The sequence below is a fragment of the Brassica rapa genome, chromosome A04 (genome assembly GCF_000309985.2).
Source record: "Brassica rapa cultivar Chiifu-401-42 chromosome A04, CAAS_Brap_v3.01, whole genome shotgun sequence".
NCBI classification, from domain to species: Eukaryota; Viridiplantae; Streptophyta; class Magnoliopsida; order Brassicales; family Brassicaceae; genus Brassica; species Brassica rapa.
The window spans coordinates 21,664,959-21,681,409 of NC_024798.2; the positions used below are offsets into that span (position 1 = coordinate 21,664,959).

General features: G+C 28.7%; 1 protein-coding gene across 1 annotated transcript; it reads right to left on the bottom strand.

The window, feature by feature from the left end:
• Positions 1-15,094: 15,094 nt before the first annotated feature.
• On the bottom strand, positions 15,095-16,451 carry LOC103866293 (homeobox-leucine zipper protein ATHB-7). The gene is made up of 2 exons (XM_009144188.3): positions 15,894-16,451; positions 15,095-15,775 (listed from the first exon to the last, which is right to left on the bottom strand). Exons 1-2 carry the CDS (start codon positions 16,221-16,223, stop codon positions 15,392-15,394), a joined length of 714 nt encoding a protein of 237 aa, XP_009142436.2. The 5' UTR covers positions 16,224-16,451; the 3' UTR covers positions 15,095-15,391.

Sequence of the window (16,451 nt, forward strand, 5' to 3'; positions counted from 1 at the left end):
CTCCCTATATTTGCCAGATGACGCTTTGACAGCTATACGATTTAGTACAGAGTAAAATTACTAGTTTTATATTATACATTTATATATAAGTATTTACCACTATACGTTTCTAAATTTTATCACAAAATTTCTTCTGTGAAATGACTCAGATATTAGTTGACCTTTGATAACTAATAATCCTGTTAGCCACATGATTGTTGCTATCAGTTTATAATTCATCTGCCGCTAAAACGTGGTGTTTAAAACTAGAATATTCTTATATGTATATAAAGATTCCACAGGAAATATTTATGTGTTAGATCGTACATTACAACATATATTTTTGTTAACAAGCAATCAAACGGAATTGAACATTAAAAAAAGTTCGTGACAACTCATAATGGCTAATTTTAACAGCGTAAATGAATTTTATGTGGATCTTTGTCGTTCGCTATGATGCGGTCTTGGGTACCCAAGTGACGACAGCGTTTTGTTTTCAGCCGTTGATTTCGTTTACAGATTCGACATATATCATCAGAATCATTCGCTTTCTGGTTACGTCACGTGTGTGAGGTTCGAGGGATGAATTGCGTGATCGTGTCAAGTTTGTGAGCGTGGTATAATTAACATATGCACACTTGACCTCAGTGGAAAAATGGTTGAGAAATGACCATAGCACCGACCGCCTAACCTGATCAAGCTTAAAGAAGATAAACCAAATGGCACAATGGTTATTTAAGGTCCCACGTGATTCGGTGAACACACAAAATCTCACATTGTCTCATATATATCGTTTGCTAAGTGCTTGTCGACAACGATCAGAGATCTCTCGTGTGTTTCTGATTAGAACTGCCTGGCCGCTGATCTAACATCCACTAATGCTTTATCTTGTTCTGTCATGGTTAGTTATGTATATGTTTTGTTTTGTTTCGTTTTCGGTCTAAAACCAGCGAGGATCAGTCCAAAGATGAGACTTGGTCATTAAATAGTCTGACAAGAATTGCAACTTCCCCCAACTTAGAGCTATTTATTCACAATTTGGTCATCATAATAAACATTTAGATGATACATGTAAAAGAAGTATAGCAACAAAAAAAAAAAAAGTATAGCAACATATTACAACATTTGAGATTTGACTATGTTTCATAATAAAATTGTAGAGCTACTTCTACACAGATAGGTCATCATAACAAAAATTAAAATACATGTAATTATAGAAGTACATGTAATAAAATAAATTGTAATAAATGCATGTGTATTGAACTGAAATGGTAGAAAATGTTTTCGTAATTGTTTTCAAACGTTCTTCTAATATCCACAAACACAACATTTATGGGTATTGACCGGATAATCAACAAAACATGAAAACATTAGTGGGGTTTGTCATCAATACATTCCGCTTCTAGACTGGGCAAACTAAAATGTCGCTAATGAGCTTAACAACAAATAACTAATGACCATACATTACAATAGCATAATCTGTGTTTTAAAATACGGTTACAAAATCTGATTTATATTATTTTTGTGGTGTCAAGTGACACCATTGTCTTAACTTGGATCCGCCACTGAGTCAAACGCATATAAGATTTAGGCATACATTATAACTTATATGACATATAAATTTAGGCGTTAATATTCAATAACTAAAGTATTAGTATTATTATTATTCTATTACTATTTTATATTAACTGTTACTAATTTTATGTATGCATATGATTATAGATATTAGGTTAGTTATTTGAAAATAATTTCAAATTTATAAATTTATCTTATTTACATATTCAAACATGTTTTTATAATTTAAATTATATATATATATATATTAAATTATATATATCTTCTGTTCATTTTCTAAAATTACTGTATATATTAATTTTTATTTATATTTTATATATTTACCTATCTACTCTTGTTTTAGTTATCTGTGTATACAGCTAGACGCTAAATATAATGTGTATATTACCATGTGACGAATGCATAGCGTGTTTTTAAACACTAGGTATAGTACCAGACACATATTTTATAACCAAAAGGTATCTGCACACTTATAGTACTTGATATATCCAACAGTGCCAACTATAGTCAAGCAATGATGAAATTTAAACATTAATGGTCGATTTTCAAAAAGTCATTCTTATCAAGTAAAACCTATCCTCTCTTTTTTGACATCTAGAGCCCTCTCCTTTAATATAATTACAAATATCATTTTGGACATACTTCACTCAAGCCTGTTTTGTTAGGATTTCACACAAGTTAAAGATACAAATTATATGTTATATTGTACTGATAAAAAATAGTAGACGTCTTTAACTTATACTCCATTATATTTTACATTATATATATATTTAAATGTTTAATAGTATTAAAGATGACAACAAAGCTATTTTGAAAATTTTGGTTGAAATAATATTAATATTTGCAAATTCTTCCTTCAATTTTTATTATTTTTTTCTTTCTTTCTTTCCCGAGAGAAAGCTATAGAAATCTACACTAAATTATGTCCGGATATGTATAGAGGGCACATTAAAACTTTTTCGACACTGTTTAAAAAAAACTTATCAATGCATATGCTATAGTTTCATGTTCACCAAAATAATCTATATACTTTTTTCAAATATTACATGTTATCTTCCCTTTTATATTTTAAAGATATCTATCGCCAATGGGCAACCTTTCGGTACAATTGATAGGGTTTTGACCATTTCCATTTCTCTATGCTCCCAGTATTCTAAATATACTAAATTAAAGTTAAGATCTATCAAGGGAAGAAAGAGGGTAAGCAAGATATGGCGCAACCTGTTTTTCTTTTATGGAAATTCGAGTATACAATTTTAAAAATAAAAACCATTTTAGGAGAATCTAGCAACTTGGTTCAACTTTGTCACACTTTAGATCTCTATGCTAGTGCCACCCACAAAATAATATATTTAAGTAAATTGTTCTGGTTTGCAGAAAGTCACGGTGAATATCATCATCGTAGTTAACATGAATTTAGTAAATCTCGAATTTAAACTAATAATATTAGACACGATAGACATTCGACTAGTGTTTGATGCATATGTATGTTGTGCATGACTAGTGCATCGATAAATTGACAATTATGTTTTTCGGATTTTCCAAATCAGATCATTGTGCAAACGAAAATAAGATCAACTAATAAATAAACATTGAAAACATTAAAATAAATTTCGCATTTAGCTAATGCACTGATAAAGTCACTTTAAGATTCCATCGAGCGGTCTAAGTTGGATGAAGATTTGATTCTGATAAAGTGTATTGATTGAGTCATGTAGACTCAACTTGCATGCAGACTCTCCTCCCTTTGAAGATTCCCTTACCAAAAATCTTTGCATCATTCTCTCTTTTCCTCCCACTTACACACTTTGAATACATGTACTCAACTAGAGTTCGAATATATATCATATAAGATTTTTGACTGCATCGATATTTGTGATTGTTTCATTATACCAAAAGATATACACAATATCATCTGATTAGTTTTATATTTGGTGAACTTAGATCAACTGATTTTGTTTTCATTTTTCTTACATTTATGTGATCAAAAGATTTGAAGCCATAAATAATCCTAAAATTTTATAACATTGTGACTGTAGAAACTTATGTAAAGGACGTATACAATTGATTCATTAAAAAAATATTTGGTTTCAAATAAGCTTTTTCTGCTATGAACTTTAAGATTCTTTTGAAATTTTGGGTGCCTCATTTTTATTAACCGTTGGTACGACGTCGTTTCTTTGCCACAGATCCTTTGGGCTTTCTTTAAAACCAAATTTTATTTATAGATGGGCTTCTGTATCGAGCCTACATGTCTGGCTTTTCACAAACTTTAATATCTTGATTTCAGGTACCTATGGACAACTTTAATTCAGTTTTATTACAAAAAATGGATTATGTCCTTAAACATGTATGAGTTAAGAAGCTGATGTTAATTGACTTTCATGATTCTTCTCGTGTTCCTAATACCAAAGTTGTCACAAGAACCAACTTCATCTTGTGTTGATCTTAATACATAATGATGCACAAACTATATATAACATAGAAGATTCTCTGCCTTTGATTCTTTTATTCATCCAAATCAAGTCGGAGACAACAACGGTTCCAAACCTCTTTGACATTCATCATATGTTACTGAAGGATGCAACTATATATTAAAATATAATTTTCGTATTTTTGAATTTTTCTCAAAATCTATGGGTTAACTCCTACGAAAATATTGAATTTTTCGGTAAATGCTCTATATACTGAAGCATATGATCTTTAGTGTTGTTTTAAAATTTCTAAACATATTATGCATTTGTATAAATGTATATTAAACTATATTTCATGGTACATGGGCGTCTTTTAAATTTTTTGTCAATTAATTTAGTAAAACTTCATAATACTTCCTAAATTGGTTGACTAACCACTATAAAATCGCTATTCTCTAAAAAAACGGAAACAACAAAGGTTCCAAACCTCTTTGACCTTCATCATATGTTATTGAAGGATGCAACTATATATTAAAATAGAATTTTCATTTTTTTGAATTTTCTCAAAATCTATGGGTTAACCCCTACGAAAATATTGAATTTTTCGGTAAATGCTATATATACTGAAGCATATGATCTTTACTGTTGTTTTAAAATTTCTAAACACATTCTGCATTTTTATTAATGTATAGTAAACTCTATTTCATGGTACATGTGCGTCGTTTAAATTTTTCGTCAATTAATTTAGTAAAACTTCATAATACTCCCTAAATTGGTTGACAAACCACTATAAAATTGCTATTCTCTAGAAAAACGGAGACAACAAAGGTTCCAAACCTCTTTGACCTTCATCATATGTTAGTGAATAATGAAACTATTCATTAAAATAGAATTTTCATTTTTTTTTATTTTTTCTCAAAATCTATGGGTTAACCCCTACGAAAATATTGATTTTTTCGGTAAATGCTCTATATACTGAAGCATATGATCTTTACTGTTGTTTTAAAATTTCTAAACACATTCTGCATTTTTATTAATGTATATTAAACTCTATTTCATAGTACATGTGCGTCGTTTAAAGTTTTTGTCAATTAATTTAATAAAACTTCATAATACTCCCTAAATTGGTTGACTAACCACTATAAAATCGCCATTTTCTAGAATAACGGAGACAAAAAAGGTTCCAAACCTCTTTGACCTTCATCATATGTTAGTGAATGATGAAACTATTCATTAAAATAGAATTTTCATTTTTTTTGAATTTTTCTCAAAATCTATCGGTTAACCCTTACGAAATATTGAATTTTTTCGGTAAATGCTCTATATACTGAAGCCTATGATCTTTACTGTTGTTTTAATATTTATAAACACATTCTATATTTGAATTAATGTATATTAAACTCTCTTTCATGGTACATGGGCATCGTTTAAATTTTTCGTCAATTAATTTAGTAAAACTTCATAATACTCCCTAAATTGGTTGACTACCACAACAAAATCGCTATTTATCTAAAAAAACGGAGACAACAAAGGTTCCAAACCTCTTTTATCTTGATCATATGTTAGTGAGGGATGCAACTATGCATTAAAATAGAATTTTCGTTTTTATGAATTTTTCTCAAAATCTATGGGTTAAACCCTACGAAAATATTGAATTTTTTGGTAAATGCTCTATATATTGAAGCACATTCTATATTTGTATTAATGTATATTAAATCTATTTCATGGTACATGGGCGTCGTTTAAATTTTTTGTCAATTAATTTAGTTAAACTTTATTATACACTCTAAATTGGTTGACTAACCATTATAAAATCGCTATTCTCTAGAAAAACGGAGACAACAAAGGTTCCAAACCTCTTTGTTCTTCATCATATGTTAGTGAAGGATACAACTATGCATAGAATTTTCAATTTTTTAAATTTTTCTCACAATCTATGGGTTAACCCTACGAAAATATTGAATTTTTCGGTAAATGCTCTATATACTGAAGTATATGATCATTAAAGTTGTTTTAAAATTTATAAACACATTCTGCATTTGTATTAATGTATATTAAACTCTATTTCATGGTACATGGGAGTCGTTTAAATGTTTTGTCAATTAATTTAGTAAAACATCATAATACTTCCTAAATTGGTTGACTAACTACTATAAAATCGCTATTTTCTAGAAAAACAGAGACAACAAAGGTTCCAAACCTCTTTGACCTTCATCATATGTTAGTGAATGATGCAACAATGCATTAAAATAGAATTTTCATTTTTTTTTAAATTTTCTCAAAATCTATGGGTTAACACCCCTACGAAAATATTGAATTTTTCGGTAAATGATCTATATACTGAAGCCTATGATCTTTACTGTTGTTTTCAAAAATTTTAACACATTCTGCTTTTTTACGAATGTATATTAAACCCTATTTCATAGTACATGTGCGTCGTTTAAATTTTTTGTCAATTAATTTAGTAAAACTTCATAATACTCCCTAAATTGGTTGAGTAACCACTATAAAATCGCTATTCTCTAGAAAAACGAAGACAACAAAGGTTCCAAACCTCTTTAACCTTCATCATATGTAAGTGAAGGATGCAACTATACATTAAAATAGATTTTTTTTTTTTTTGAATTTTTCTCAAAATCTATGGGTAACCCCTACGGAAATATTTAATTTTTCGGTAAATGATCTATATACTGAAGCCTATGACCTTTACTGTTGTTTTAAAATTTCTAAACACATTCTGAATTTTTATTAATGTATAGGAAACCCTATTTCATGGTACATGTGCGTCGTTTAAATTTTTTGTCAATTAATTTAGTAAAACTTCATAATACTCTCCAAATTGGTTGACTAACCACTATAAAATCGCTATTCTCTAGAAAAACGGAGACAACAAAGGTTCCAAACCTCTTTGACCTTCATCATATGTTAGTGAAGGATGCAACTATGCATTAAGATAGAATTTTCATTTTTTTAAATTTTTCTCAAAATCTATGGGTTAACGCCTACGAAAATATTGAATTTTCGGTAAATGCTCTATATACTGAAGCATATGATCTTTAGTGTTGTTTTAAAATTTCTAAACACATTCTGCATTTGTATTAAGGTATATTAAACTCTATTTCATATTACATGTGTGTCGTTTAATTTTTTTTGTCAATTAATTTAGTAAAACTACATAATACTCCCAAAATTGGTTGACTAACCACAACAAAGTCGATATTCTCTAAAAAAACGGAGACAGCAAAGGTTCCAAACCTCTTTGACCTTCATCATATGTTAGTAAATGATGCAACTATACATTAAAATAGAATTTTTGTTTTTTTGAATTTTTCTCAAATTCTATGGGTCAACCCCTACGGAAATATTTAATTTTTCGGTAAATGCTTTATATACTGAAGCCTATGATATTTGCTATTGTTTTAATATTTATAAACACATTCTGTATTTGTATTAATGTATATTAAACTCTCTTTCATGGTACATGAGCGTCGTTTAAATATTTTGTCAATGAATTTAGTAAAACTTCATAATACTCCCTAAATTGGTTGACTAACCACTATAAAATCGCTATTCTCTAGAAAAACGGAGACAACAAAGGTTCTAAACATCTTTGACCTTCATCATATGTTAGTGAAGGATGCAACTATGTATTAAAATAGAATTTTCATTTTTTTTAATTTTTCTCAAAATCTATGGGTTAACCCCTACGAAAATATTGAATTTTTCGGTAAAAGCTCTATATACTGAATCATATGATCTTTAGTGTTGTTTTAAAATTTCTATACACATTCTGCATTTTTCTTAAGGTATATTAAACTCTATTTCATGGTACATGTGTGTCGTTTAAATTTTTTGTCATTTAATTTAGAAAAACTACATAATACTCCCAAAATTGGTTGACTAACCACAACAAAATCGCTATTCTCTAGAAAAACGGAAACAACAAAGGTTCCAAACCTCTTTGACCTTCATCATATATTAGTGAAGGATGCAACTATACAATAAAATATAATTTTTGTTTTTTTGAATTTTTCTCAAAATCTATGGGTTAACCCATACGAAAATATTGAATTTTTCGGTAAATGTTCTATATACTGAAGTATATGATCTTTAGTGTTGTTTTAAAATTTATAAACACATTATGCATTTGTATTAATGTATATTAAACTCTATTTCATGGTACATGGGCGTCGTTTAAATTTTTTGTCAATTAATTTAGTAAAACTACATAATTCTCCCTAAATTGGTTGACTAACCACAATAAAATCGCTATTCTCTAGAAAAACGGAGACAACAAAGGTTCCAAACCTCTTTGACCTTCATCATATGTTAATGAAGGATGCAACTATGCATTAAAATAGAATTTTCATTTTTTAAAATTTTTCTCAAAATCTATGGATTAACCCCTACAAAATATTTAATTTTTCAGCAAATGCTCTATATACTGATACCTATGATATTTACTGTTGTTTTAATATTTCTAAACACATTATGTATTTGTATTAATGTATATTAAACTCTCTTTCATTGTACATGGGTGTCGTTTAAATTTTTTATCAATTAATTTAGTAAAACTACATAATACTTCCTAAATTGGTTGACTAACCACAATAAAATCGCTATTCTCTAGAAAAACGGAGACAACAAAGGATCCAAACCTCTTTGACCTTCATCATATGTTAGTGAAGGATGCAACTAAATATTAAAATAGAATTTTTGTTTTTTTTAATTTTTCTCAAAATCTATGGGTTAACCACCTCCTACGAAAATATGGAATTTTTCGGTAAATGCTCTATATACTGAAGCATATGATCTTTACAGTTGTTTTAAAATTTCTAAACACATTCTGCATTTTTATTAATGTATAGTAAACTATATTTCATGGTACATGTGCGTCATTTAAATTTTTTGTCAATTAATTTAGTAAAACTTCATAATACTCCCTAAATTTGTTGACTAACCACTATAAAATCGTTATTCTCTAGAAAAACAGAGACAACAAAGGTTCCAAACCTATTTGACCTTTATCATATGTTAGTTAAGGATGCAATTATGAATTAAAATAGAATTTTCATTTTTTTGAATTTTTCTCAAAATCTATTGGTTAACCCCTACGAAAATATTGAATTTTTCTGTAAATGCTCTATATACTGAAGCATATGATCTTTAGTGTTGTTTTAAAATTACTAAACACATTCTGCATTTGTATTAATGTATATTAAACTCTATTTCATGGTAAATGGGCGTCGTTTAATTTTTTCGTCTATTAATTTTGTAAAACTTTATAATACTTCCTAAATTGGTTGACTAACCACTATAAAATCGCTATTCTCTGTAGAAACAGAGACAACAAAGATTTCAAACCTCTTTGACATTCATCATATGTTAGTGAAGGATGCAACTATCCATTAAAAGAGAATTTTCATTCTTTTAATTTTTCTCAAAATCTATGGGTTAACCCCTACAAAAATATTGAATTTTTCGGTAAATGCTCTATATACTGAAGCATATGATCTTTAGTGTTGTTTTAAAATTTCTAAACACATTTTGCATTTGTATTAATGTATATTAAACTCTATTTCATGGTACATGGGCGTCTTTTAAATTTTTTGTCAATTAATTTAGTAAAACTTCATAATACACCCTAAATTGGTTGACTAACCACAATAAAATCGCTATTCTCTAGAAAAACGGAGACAACAAATGTTTCAAACCTCTTTGACCTTCATCATATGTCAGTGAAGGATGCAACTATGCATCCTAAACACATTCTATGTACTGAAGCCTATGATCTTTACTGTTGAATTTTTCGGTAAATGCTCTATATACTGAAGCCTATGATCTTTACTGTTGTTTTAATATTTCTAAACACATTCTATGTTTGTATTAATATATATTAAACTCTCTTTTATTTTACATGGGCATCGTTTAAAATTTTCGTCAATTAATTTAGTAAAACTTCATAATACTCCCTAAATTTGTTGACTAACCACTATAAAATCGCTATTCTCTAGAAAAACGGAGACAACAAAGGTTTCAAACCTCTTTGACCTTCATCATATGTTAGTGATGGATGCAACTATGCATTAAAATAAAATATTCATTTTTTTGAATTTTTCTCAAAATCTATGGGTTAACCCCTACGAAAATATCGAATTTTTCGGTAAATGCATTATATACTGAAGTATATGATCTTTAGTGTTGTTTTAAAATTTATAAACACATTCTGCATTTGTATTCATGTATATTAAACTCTATTTCATGGTACATGAGCGTCGTTTAAATTTTTTGTCAATTAATTTAATAAAACTTCATAATACTCCATAAATTGGTTGACTAACCACTATAAAAACTCTATTCTCTAGAAAAACGGAGACAACAAAGGTTCCAAACCTCATTGACCTTCATCATATGTTAGTGAGGGATGCAACTATGCATTAAAATAAAATTTTAATTTTTTTGAATTTTTTTCAAAATCTATGAGTTAATAACCCCTACGAAATATTTAATTTTTCTGTAAATGCTCTATATGCTGAAGCATATATCTTTAGTGTTGTTTAAAAATTTCTAAACAAATTCTGAATTTTTATTAATGTATATTAAACTTTATTTCATGGTACATGGGCATCATTTAAATTTTTCGTCAATTAATTTAGTAAAACTTCAAAATACTCCTTAAATTGTTTGACTAACCACTATAAAATCGTTATTTTCTAGAAAAACGGAGACAAAAAAGGTTTCAAACCTCTTTGACCTTCATCATATGTCAGTGAAGGATACAACTATGCATTAAAATAGAATTTTAATTTTTTAAAATTTTTCTCAAAATCTATTGGTTAACCCCTACGAAAATATTGAATTTTTCGATAAATGCTCTAAATACTGAAGCCTATGATCTTGACTGTTGTTTTAATATTTATAAACACATTCTATGTTTGTATTAATGTATATTAAACTCTCTTTTATTTTACATGGGCATTGTTTAAAATTTTCGTCAATTAATTTAGTAAAACTTCATAATACTCCCTAAATTTGTTGACTAACCACTATAAAATCGCTATTCTCTAGAAAAACGGAGACAACAAAGGTTCCAAACCTCTTTGACCTTCATCATATGTTAGTGATGGATGCAACTATGCATTAAAATAAAATATTCATTTTTTTGAATTTTTCTCAAAATCTATGGGTTAACCCCTACGAAAATATTGTATTTTTCTCTAAATGCTCTATATACTGAAGTATATGATCTTTAGTGTTGTTTTAAAATTTATAAACACATTCTGCATTTGTATTAATGTATATTAAACTCTATTTCATGGTACATGTCCGTCGTTTAAATTTTTTGTCAATTAATTTAGTAAACTTCATAATACTCCCTAAATTGGTTGGCTAACCACTATAAAATCGCTATTTTCTTGAAAAAACGGAGACAACAAAGGTTCCAAACCTCTTTGACCTTCATCATATGTTAATGAGGGATGCAACTCTGCATTAAAATAGAATTTTCATTTGTTTTGAATTTTTCTCAAAATCTATGGGTTAACCCCTACGAAATATTTAATTTTTCGGTAAATGCTATATATACTGAAGCCTAAAATCTTTACTGTTGTTTTAATAGTTCTAAACACATTCTATGTTTGTATTAATGTATATTAAACTCTCTTTCATTGTACATGGGCATCGTTTATATTTTTCGTCAATTAATTTTGTAAAACTTCATAATACTCCCTAAATTGGTTCGGTAACCACTATAATATCGCTATTTTCTAGAAAAACGGAGACAACAAAGGTTCCAAACCTCTTTGACATTCATCATATGTTAGTGAGAGATGCAACTATGCATTAAAATAAAATATTCATTTTTTGAATTTTTCTCAAAATCTATGGGTTAACCCCTACGAAAATATCGAATTTTTCGGTAAATGCATTATATACTGAAGTATATGATCTTTAGGGTTGTTTTAAAATTTATAAACACATTCTGCATTTGTATTAATGTATATTAAACTCTATTTCATGGTATATGTCCGTCGTTTAAATTTTTTGTCAATTAATTTAGTAAAACATCATAATACTCCCTAAATTGGTTGACTAACCACTATAAAAACGCTATTCTCTAGAAAAACGGAGACAACAAAGGTTCCAAACCTCTTTGACCTTTATCATATGTTAGTGAAGGATGCAACTATACATTAAAATATAGTTTTAGTTTTTTTGATTTTTTTCTCAAAATCTATGGATTAACCCCTACGAAAATATTGAATTTTTCGGTAAATGCTCTATATACTGAAGCATATGATCTTTAGTGTTGTTTTAAAATTACTAAAAACTTTCTATATTTGTATTCATGTATATTAAACTTTATTTCATGGTACATGGGCGTCGTTTAAATTTTTTGTCAATTAATTTAATAAAACTACATAATACTCCCTAAATTGGTTGACTAACCACTATAAAAACTCTATTCTCTAGAAAAACGGAGACAACAAAGGTTCCAAACCTCATTGACCTTCATCATATGTTAGTGAGGGATGCAACTATGCATTAAAATAAAATTTTAATTTTTTTGAATTTTTTTCAAAATCTATGAGTTAATAACCCCTACGAAATATTTAATTTTTAGGTAAATGCTCTATATGCTGAAGCATATATCTTTAGTGTTGTTTAAAAATTTCTAAACACATTCTGAATTTTTATTAATGTATATTAAACTCTATTTCATGGTACATGGGCATCATTTAAATTTTTCGTCAATTAATTTAGTAAAACTTCATAATACTCCTTAAATTGTTTGACTAACCACTATAAAATCGCTATTTTCTAGAAAAACGGAGACAAAAAAGGTTCCAAACCTCTTTGACCTTCATCATATGTCAGTGAATGATGCAACTATGCATTAAAATAGAATTTTAATTTTTTAAAAATTTTCTCAAAATCTATTGGTTAACCCCTACGAAAATATTGAATTTTTCGGTAAATGCTCTTTATACTGAAGCATATGATCTTTAGTGTTGTTTTAAAAATTTTAAACACATTCTGCATTTGTGTTAATGTATATTAAACTCTATTTCATGGTACATGTGCGTCGTTTAAATTTTTTGTCAATTAATTTAGTAAAACTTCATAATACTCCATAAATTGGTTGACTTACCACTATAAAATCGCTATTCTCTAGAAAAACGGAGACAACAAAGGTTCCAAACCTCTTTGACCTTCATCATATGTTAGTGAAGGATGCAACTATGCATTAAAATAGAATTTTCATTTTTTTGAATTTTTCTCAAAATCTATTGGTTAACCCCTACATAATATTAAATGTTTTTGGTAAATGCTCTATATACTGAAGCATATGATCTTTAGTATTGTTTTAAAATTACTAAACACTTTATATATTTGTATTCATGTATATTAAACTCTATTTCATGGTACATGTGCGTCGTTTAATTTTTTTGTCAACTAATTTAGTAAAACTTCATAATACTCCCTAAATTGGTTGACTTACCACTATAAAATCGCTATTCTCTAGAAAAACGGAGACAACAAAGGTTTCAAACCTCTTTGACCTTCATCATATGTTAGTGAAGGATGCAACTATGCATTAAAATAGAATTTTCATTTTTTTGAATTTTTCTCAAAATCTATGAGTAACCCCTACGAAATATTTAATTTTTCGGTAAATGTTCTATATGTTGAAGCATATATCTTTAGTGTTGTTTAAAAATTTCTAAACAGATTCTGAATTTTTATTAATGTATATTAAACTCTATTTCATGGTACATGGGCATCATTTAAATTTTTCGTCAATTAATTTAGTAAAACTTCATAATACTCTCTAAATTGTTTGACTAACCACTATAAAATCGCTAATTTCTTGAAAACGGAGACAAAAAAGGTTTCAAACCTCTTTGACCTTCATCATATGTCAGTGAAGGATGCAACTATGTATTAAAATAGAATTTTAATTTTCAAAAAAATTTCTCAAAATCTATTGGTTAACCCCTACGAAAATATTCAATTTTTCGGTAAATGCTCTATATACTGAAGCATATGATCTTTAGTGTTGTTTTAAAAATTTAAACACATTCTGCATTTGTGTTAAGGTATATTAAACTCTATTTCATGGTACATGTGCGTCGTTTAAATTTGTTGTCAACTAATTTAGTAAAACTTCATAATACTCTCTAAATTAGTTAACTTACCACTATAAAATCGCTATTCTCTAGAAAAACGGAGACAACAAAGGTTCCAAACCTCTTTGACCTTCATCATATGTTAGTGAAGGATGCAACTATGCATTAAAATAGAATTTTCATTTTTTTGAATTTTTCTCAAAATCTATTGGTGTTACCCTACGAAAATATTGAATTTTTTGGTAAATGCTCTATATACTAAAGCATGTGATCTTTAGTGTTGTTTTAAAATTACTAAACACTTTCTATATTTGTATTCATGTATATTAAACTCTATTTCATGGTACATGTTCGTCGTTTAATTTTTTTGTCAACTAATTTAGTAAAACTTCATAATACTCCCTAAATTGGTTGACTTACCACTATAAAATCGTTATTCTCTAGAAAAACGGAGACAACAAAGGTTCCAAACCTCTTTGACCTTCATCATATGTTAGTGAAGGATGCAACTATGGATTAAAATAGAATTTTCATTTTTTTGAATTTTTCTCAAAATCTATTGGTTAACCCCTACGAAAATATTGAATTTTTTGGTAAATGCTCTATATACTGAAGCATATGATCTTTAGTGTTGTTTTAAAATTACTAAACACTTTCTATATTTGTATTCATGTATATTAAACTCTATTTCATGGTACATGAGCGTCGTTTAAATTTTTTGTCAATTAATTTAATAAAACTTCATATTACTCCATAAATTGGTTGACTAACCACTATAAAAACTCTATTCTCTAGAAAAACGGAGACAACAAAGGTTCCAAACCTTATTGACCTTCATCATATGTTAGTGAGGGATGCAACTATGCATTAAAATAAAATTTTAATTTTTTTGAATTTTTTCTCAAAATCTATGAGTTAATAACCCCTATGAAATATTTATTTTTTTCGGTAAATGCTCTATATGCTGAAGCATATATCTTTAGTGTTGTTTAAAAATTTCTAAACACATTCTGAATTTTTATTAATGTATATTAAACTCTATTACGAGTACTTATTACTTATAACAGAATTATAAAGACTAACTGGGAAAATACCTACTCTTTCTAACACAATTTATACAGACAAAAACCATGAGATTTGAGCTCAAAATCCTGCCAAAATTCTCGCCATCGACGAGTCATTTGCTGGACCAAACACCTCTATATCACGTGATGCAGACTTATAGATTTTGATATCCAATATTAAAACTAAAGATACGTAGTTTTCTCTTCATCTTATATGTTTATTTAGAGCTTATATAGTTGATGACCAAAAATGCCACCATGGGTAATTGCTGCTAGATTGGTCCAAGATATTAGTATTTGTTTTGAAACCTCTCCAGTCAACAGATGATGTCAAGCAACTATCAGCTGGTTCCACAATGTTCATCAAATGATCTGCTTCTTCTTCAAACCCACCAAAATACTCTCTCTTGATGTGGCTATTGTACCCATAATCATCATGATGACCCTTCTCATACACCTCCATCTCTGGCCTAACCTCCTCCGGTTCGGGCTTCGTGTTCTCTTCCTTTTCTGATTCATGATCCGTGCTGCTTAGAGCTACCACCGTTTGATCACCACAACACTCTCTTCCCTCGTCTTGCTTTGTCTGAATCGCCTCGTTTAGTCTATCCAACTGCATACAAGTTAAAACAACAGCTGATCAATAATATAACCATTAAAACAGAGCTTTATAATAGCCCCTAACCACGGTATGTATATAACCATTAATCATGTTAAGAACTTAATATTACCTCGGAGACTAAACCTTGATTTTCTTTCTTGAGTGACTCAAACTGAGAAGCCAAGTCGTTGTAGTTTTGTCTGAGAATGTTGAACTCTGTCTCTAGCTGCTTAGATTTCCAACGAGCCCTCTTGTTCTGAAACCATATAGCCACTTGCCTAGGCTGCAAGCTAAGCTCTCTCGCTAACTGAACCTTCTTCCTTGGCTCAAGCCTCGTCTCAGACTCGAACATCATCTCCAGTGATTTGATCTGCTCGTCGCTAAACCTTCTCTGATTTTTCTCGTTGTGACTGCTCTTCTTTATCTTCTTCATGGTCATGAAAGGATCTGCTGACATCATCCCTAAGATGATTTATGATTTTTGTTGCATCTTTTTTTTTTTGGAATCTCTGTTTTTGTGTTGCTGGTTCTCTATATATATATAGATGTGTAGAGGCTGAAATTTTTATGTTAAAATTTGATGATATTATTAGTTTTTCGAATTTCGATTTAGGGGTCATTTGTATATAATAAGATCTAAATTTTAGGTTACTTTTGTAAGTTTTATATTCTTTTTTAGCTAAACGAT

Coding starts and splice junctions, on each gene's coding strand:
- LOC103866293 (XM_009144188.3), bottom strand. CDS start 16,223: ATGATGTCAGCAGATCCTTTCATGACCATGAAGAAGATAAAGAAGAGC. Junction 15,776..15,893: donor ATCAAGGTTTAGTCTCCGAG/GTAATATTAAGT, acceptor ACTTGTATGCAG/TTGGATAGACTAAACGAGGC.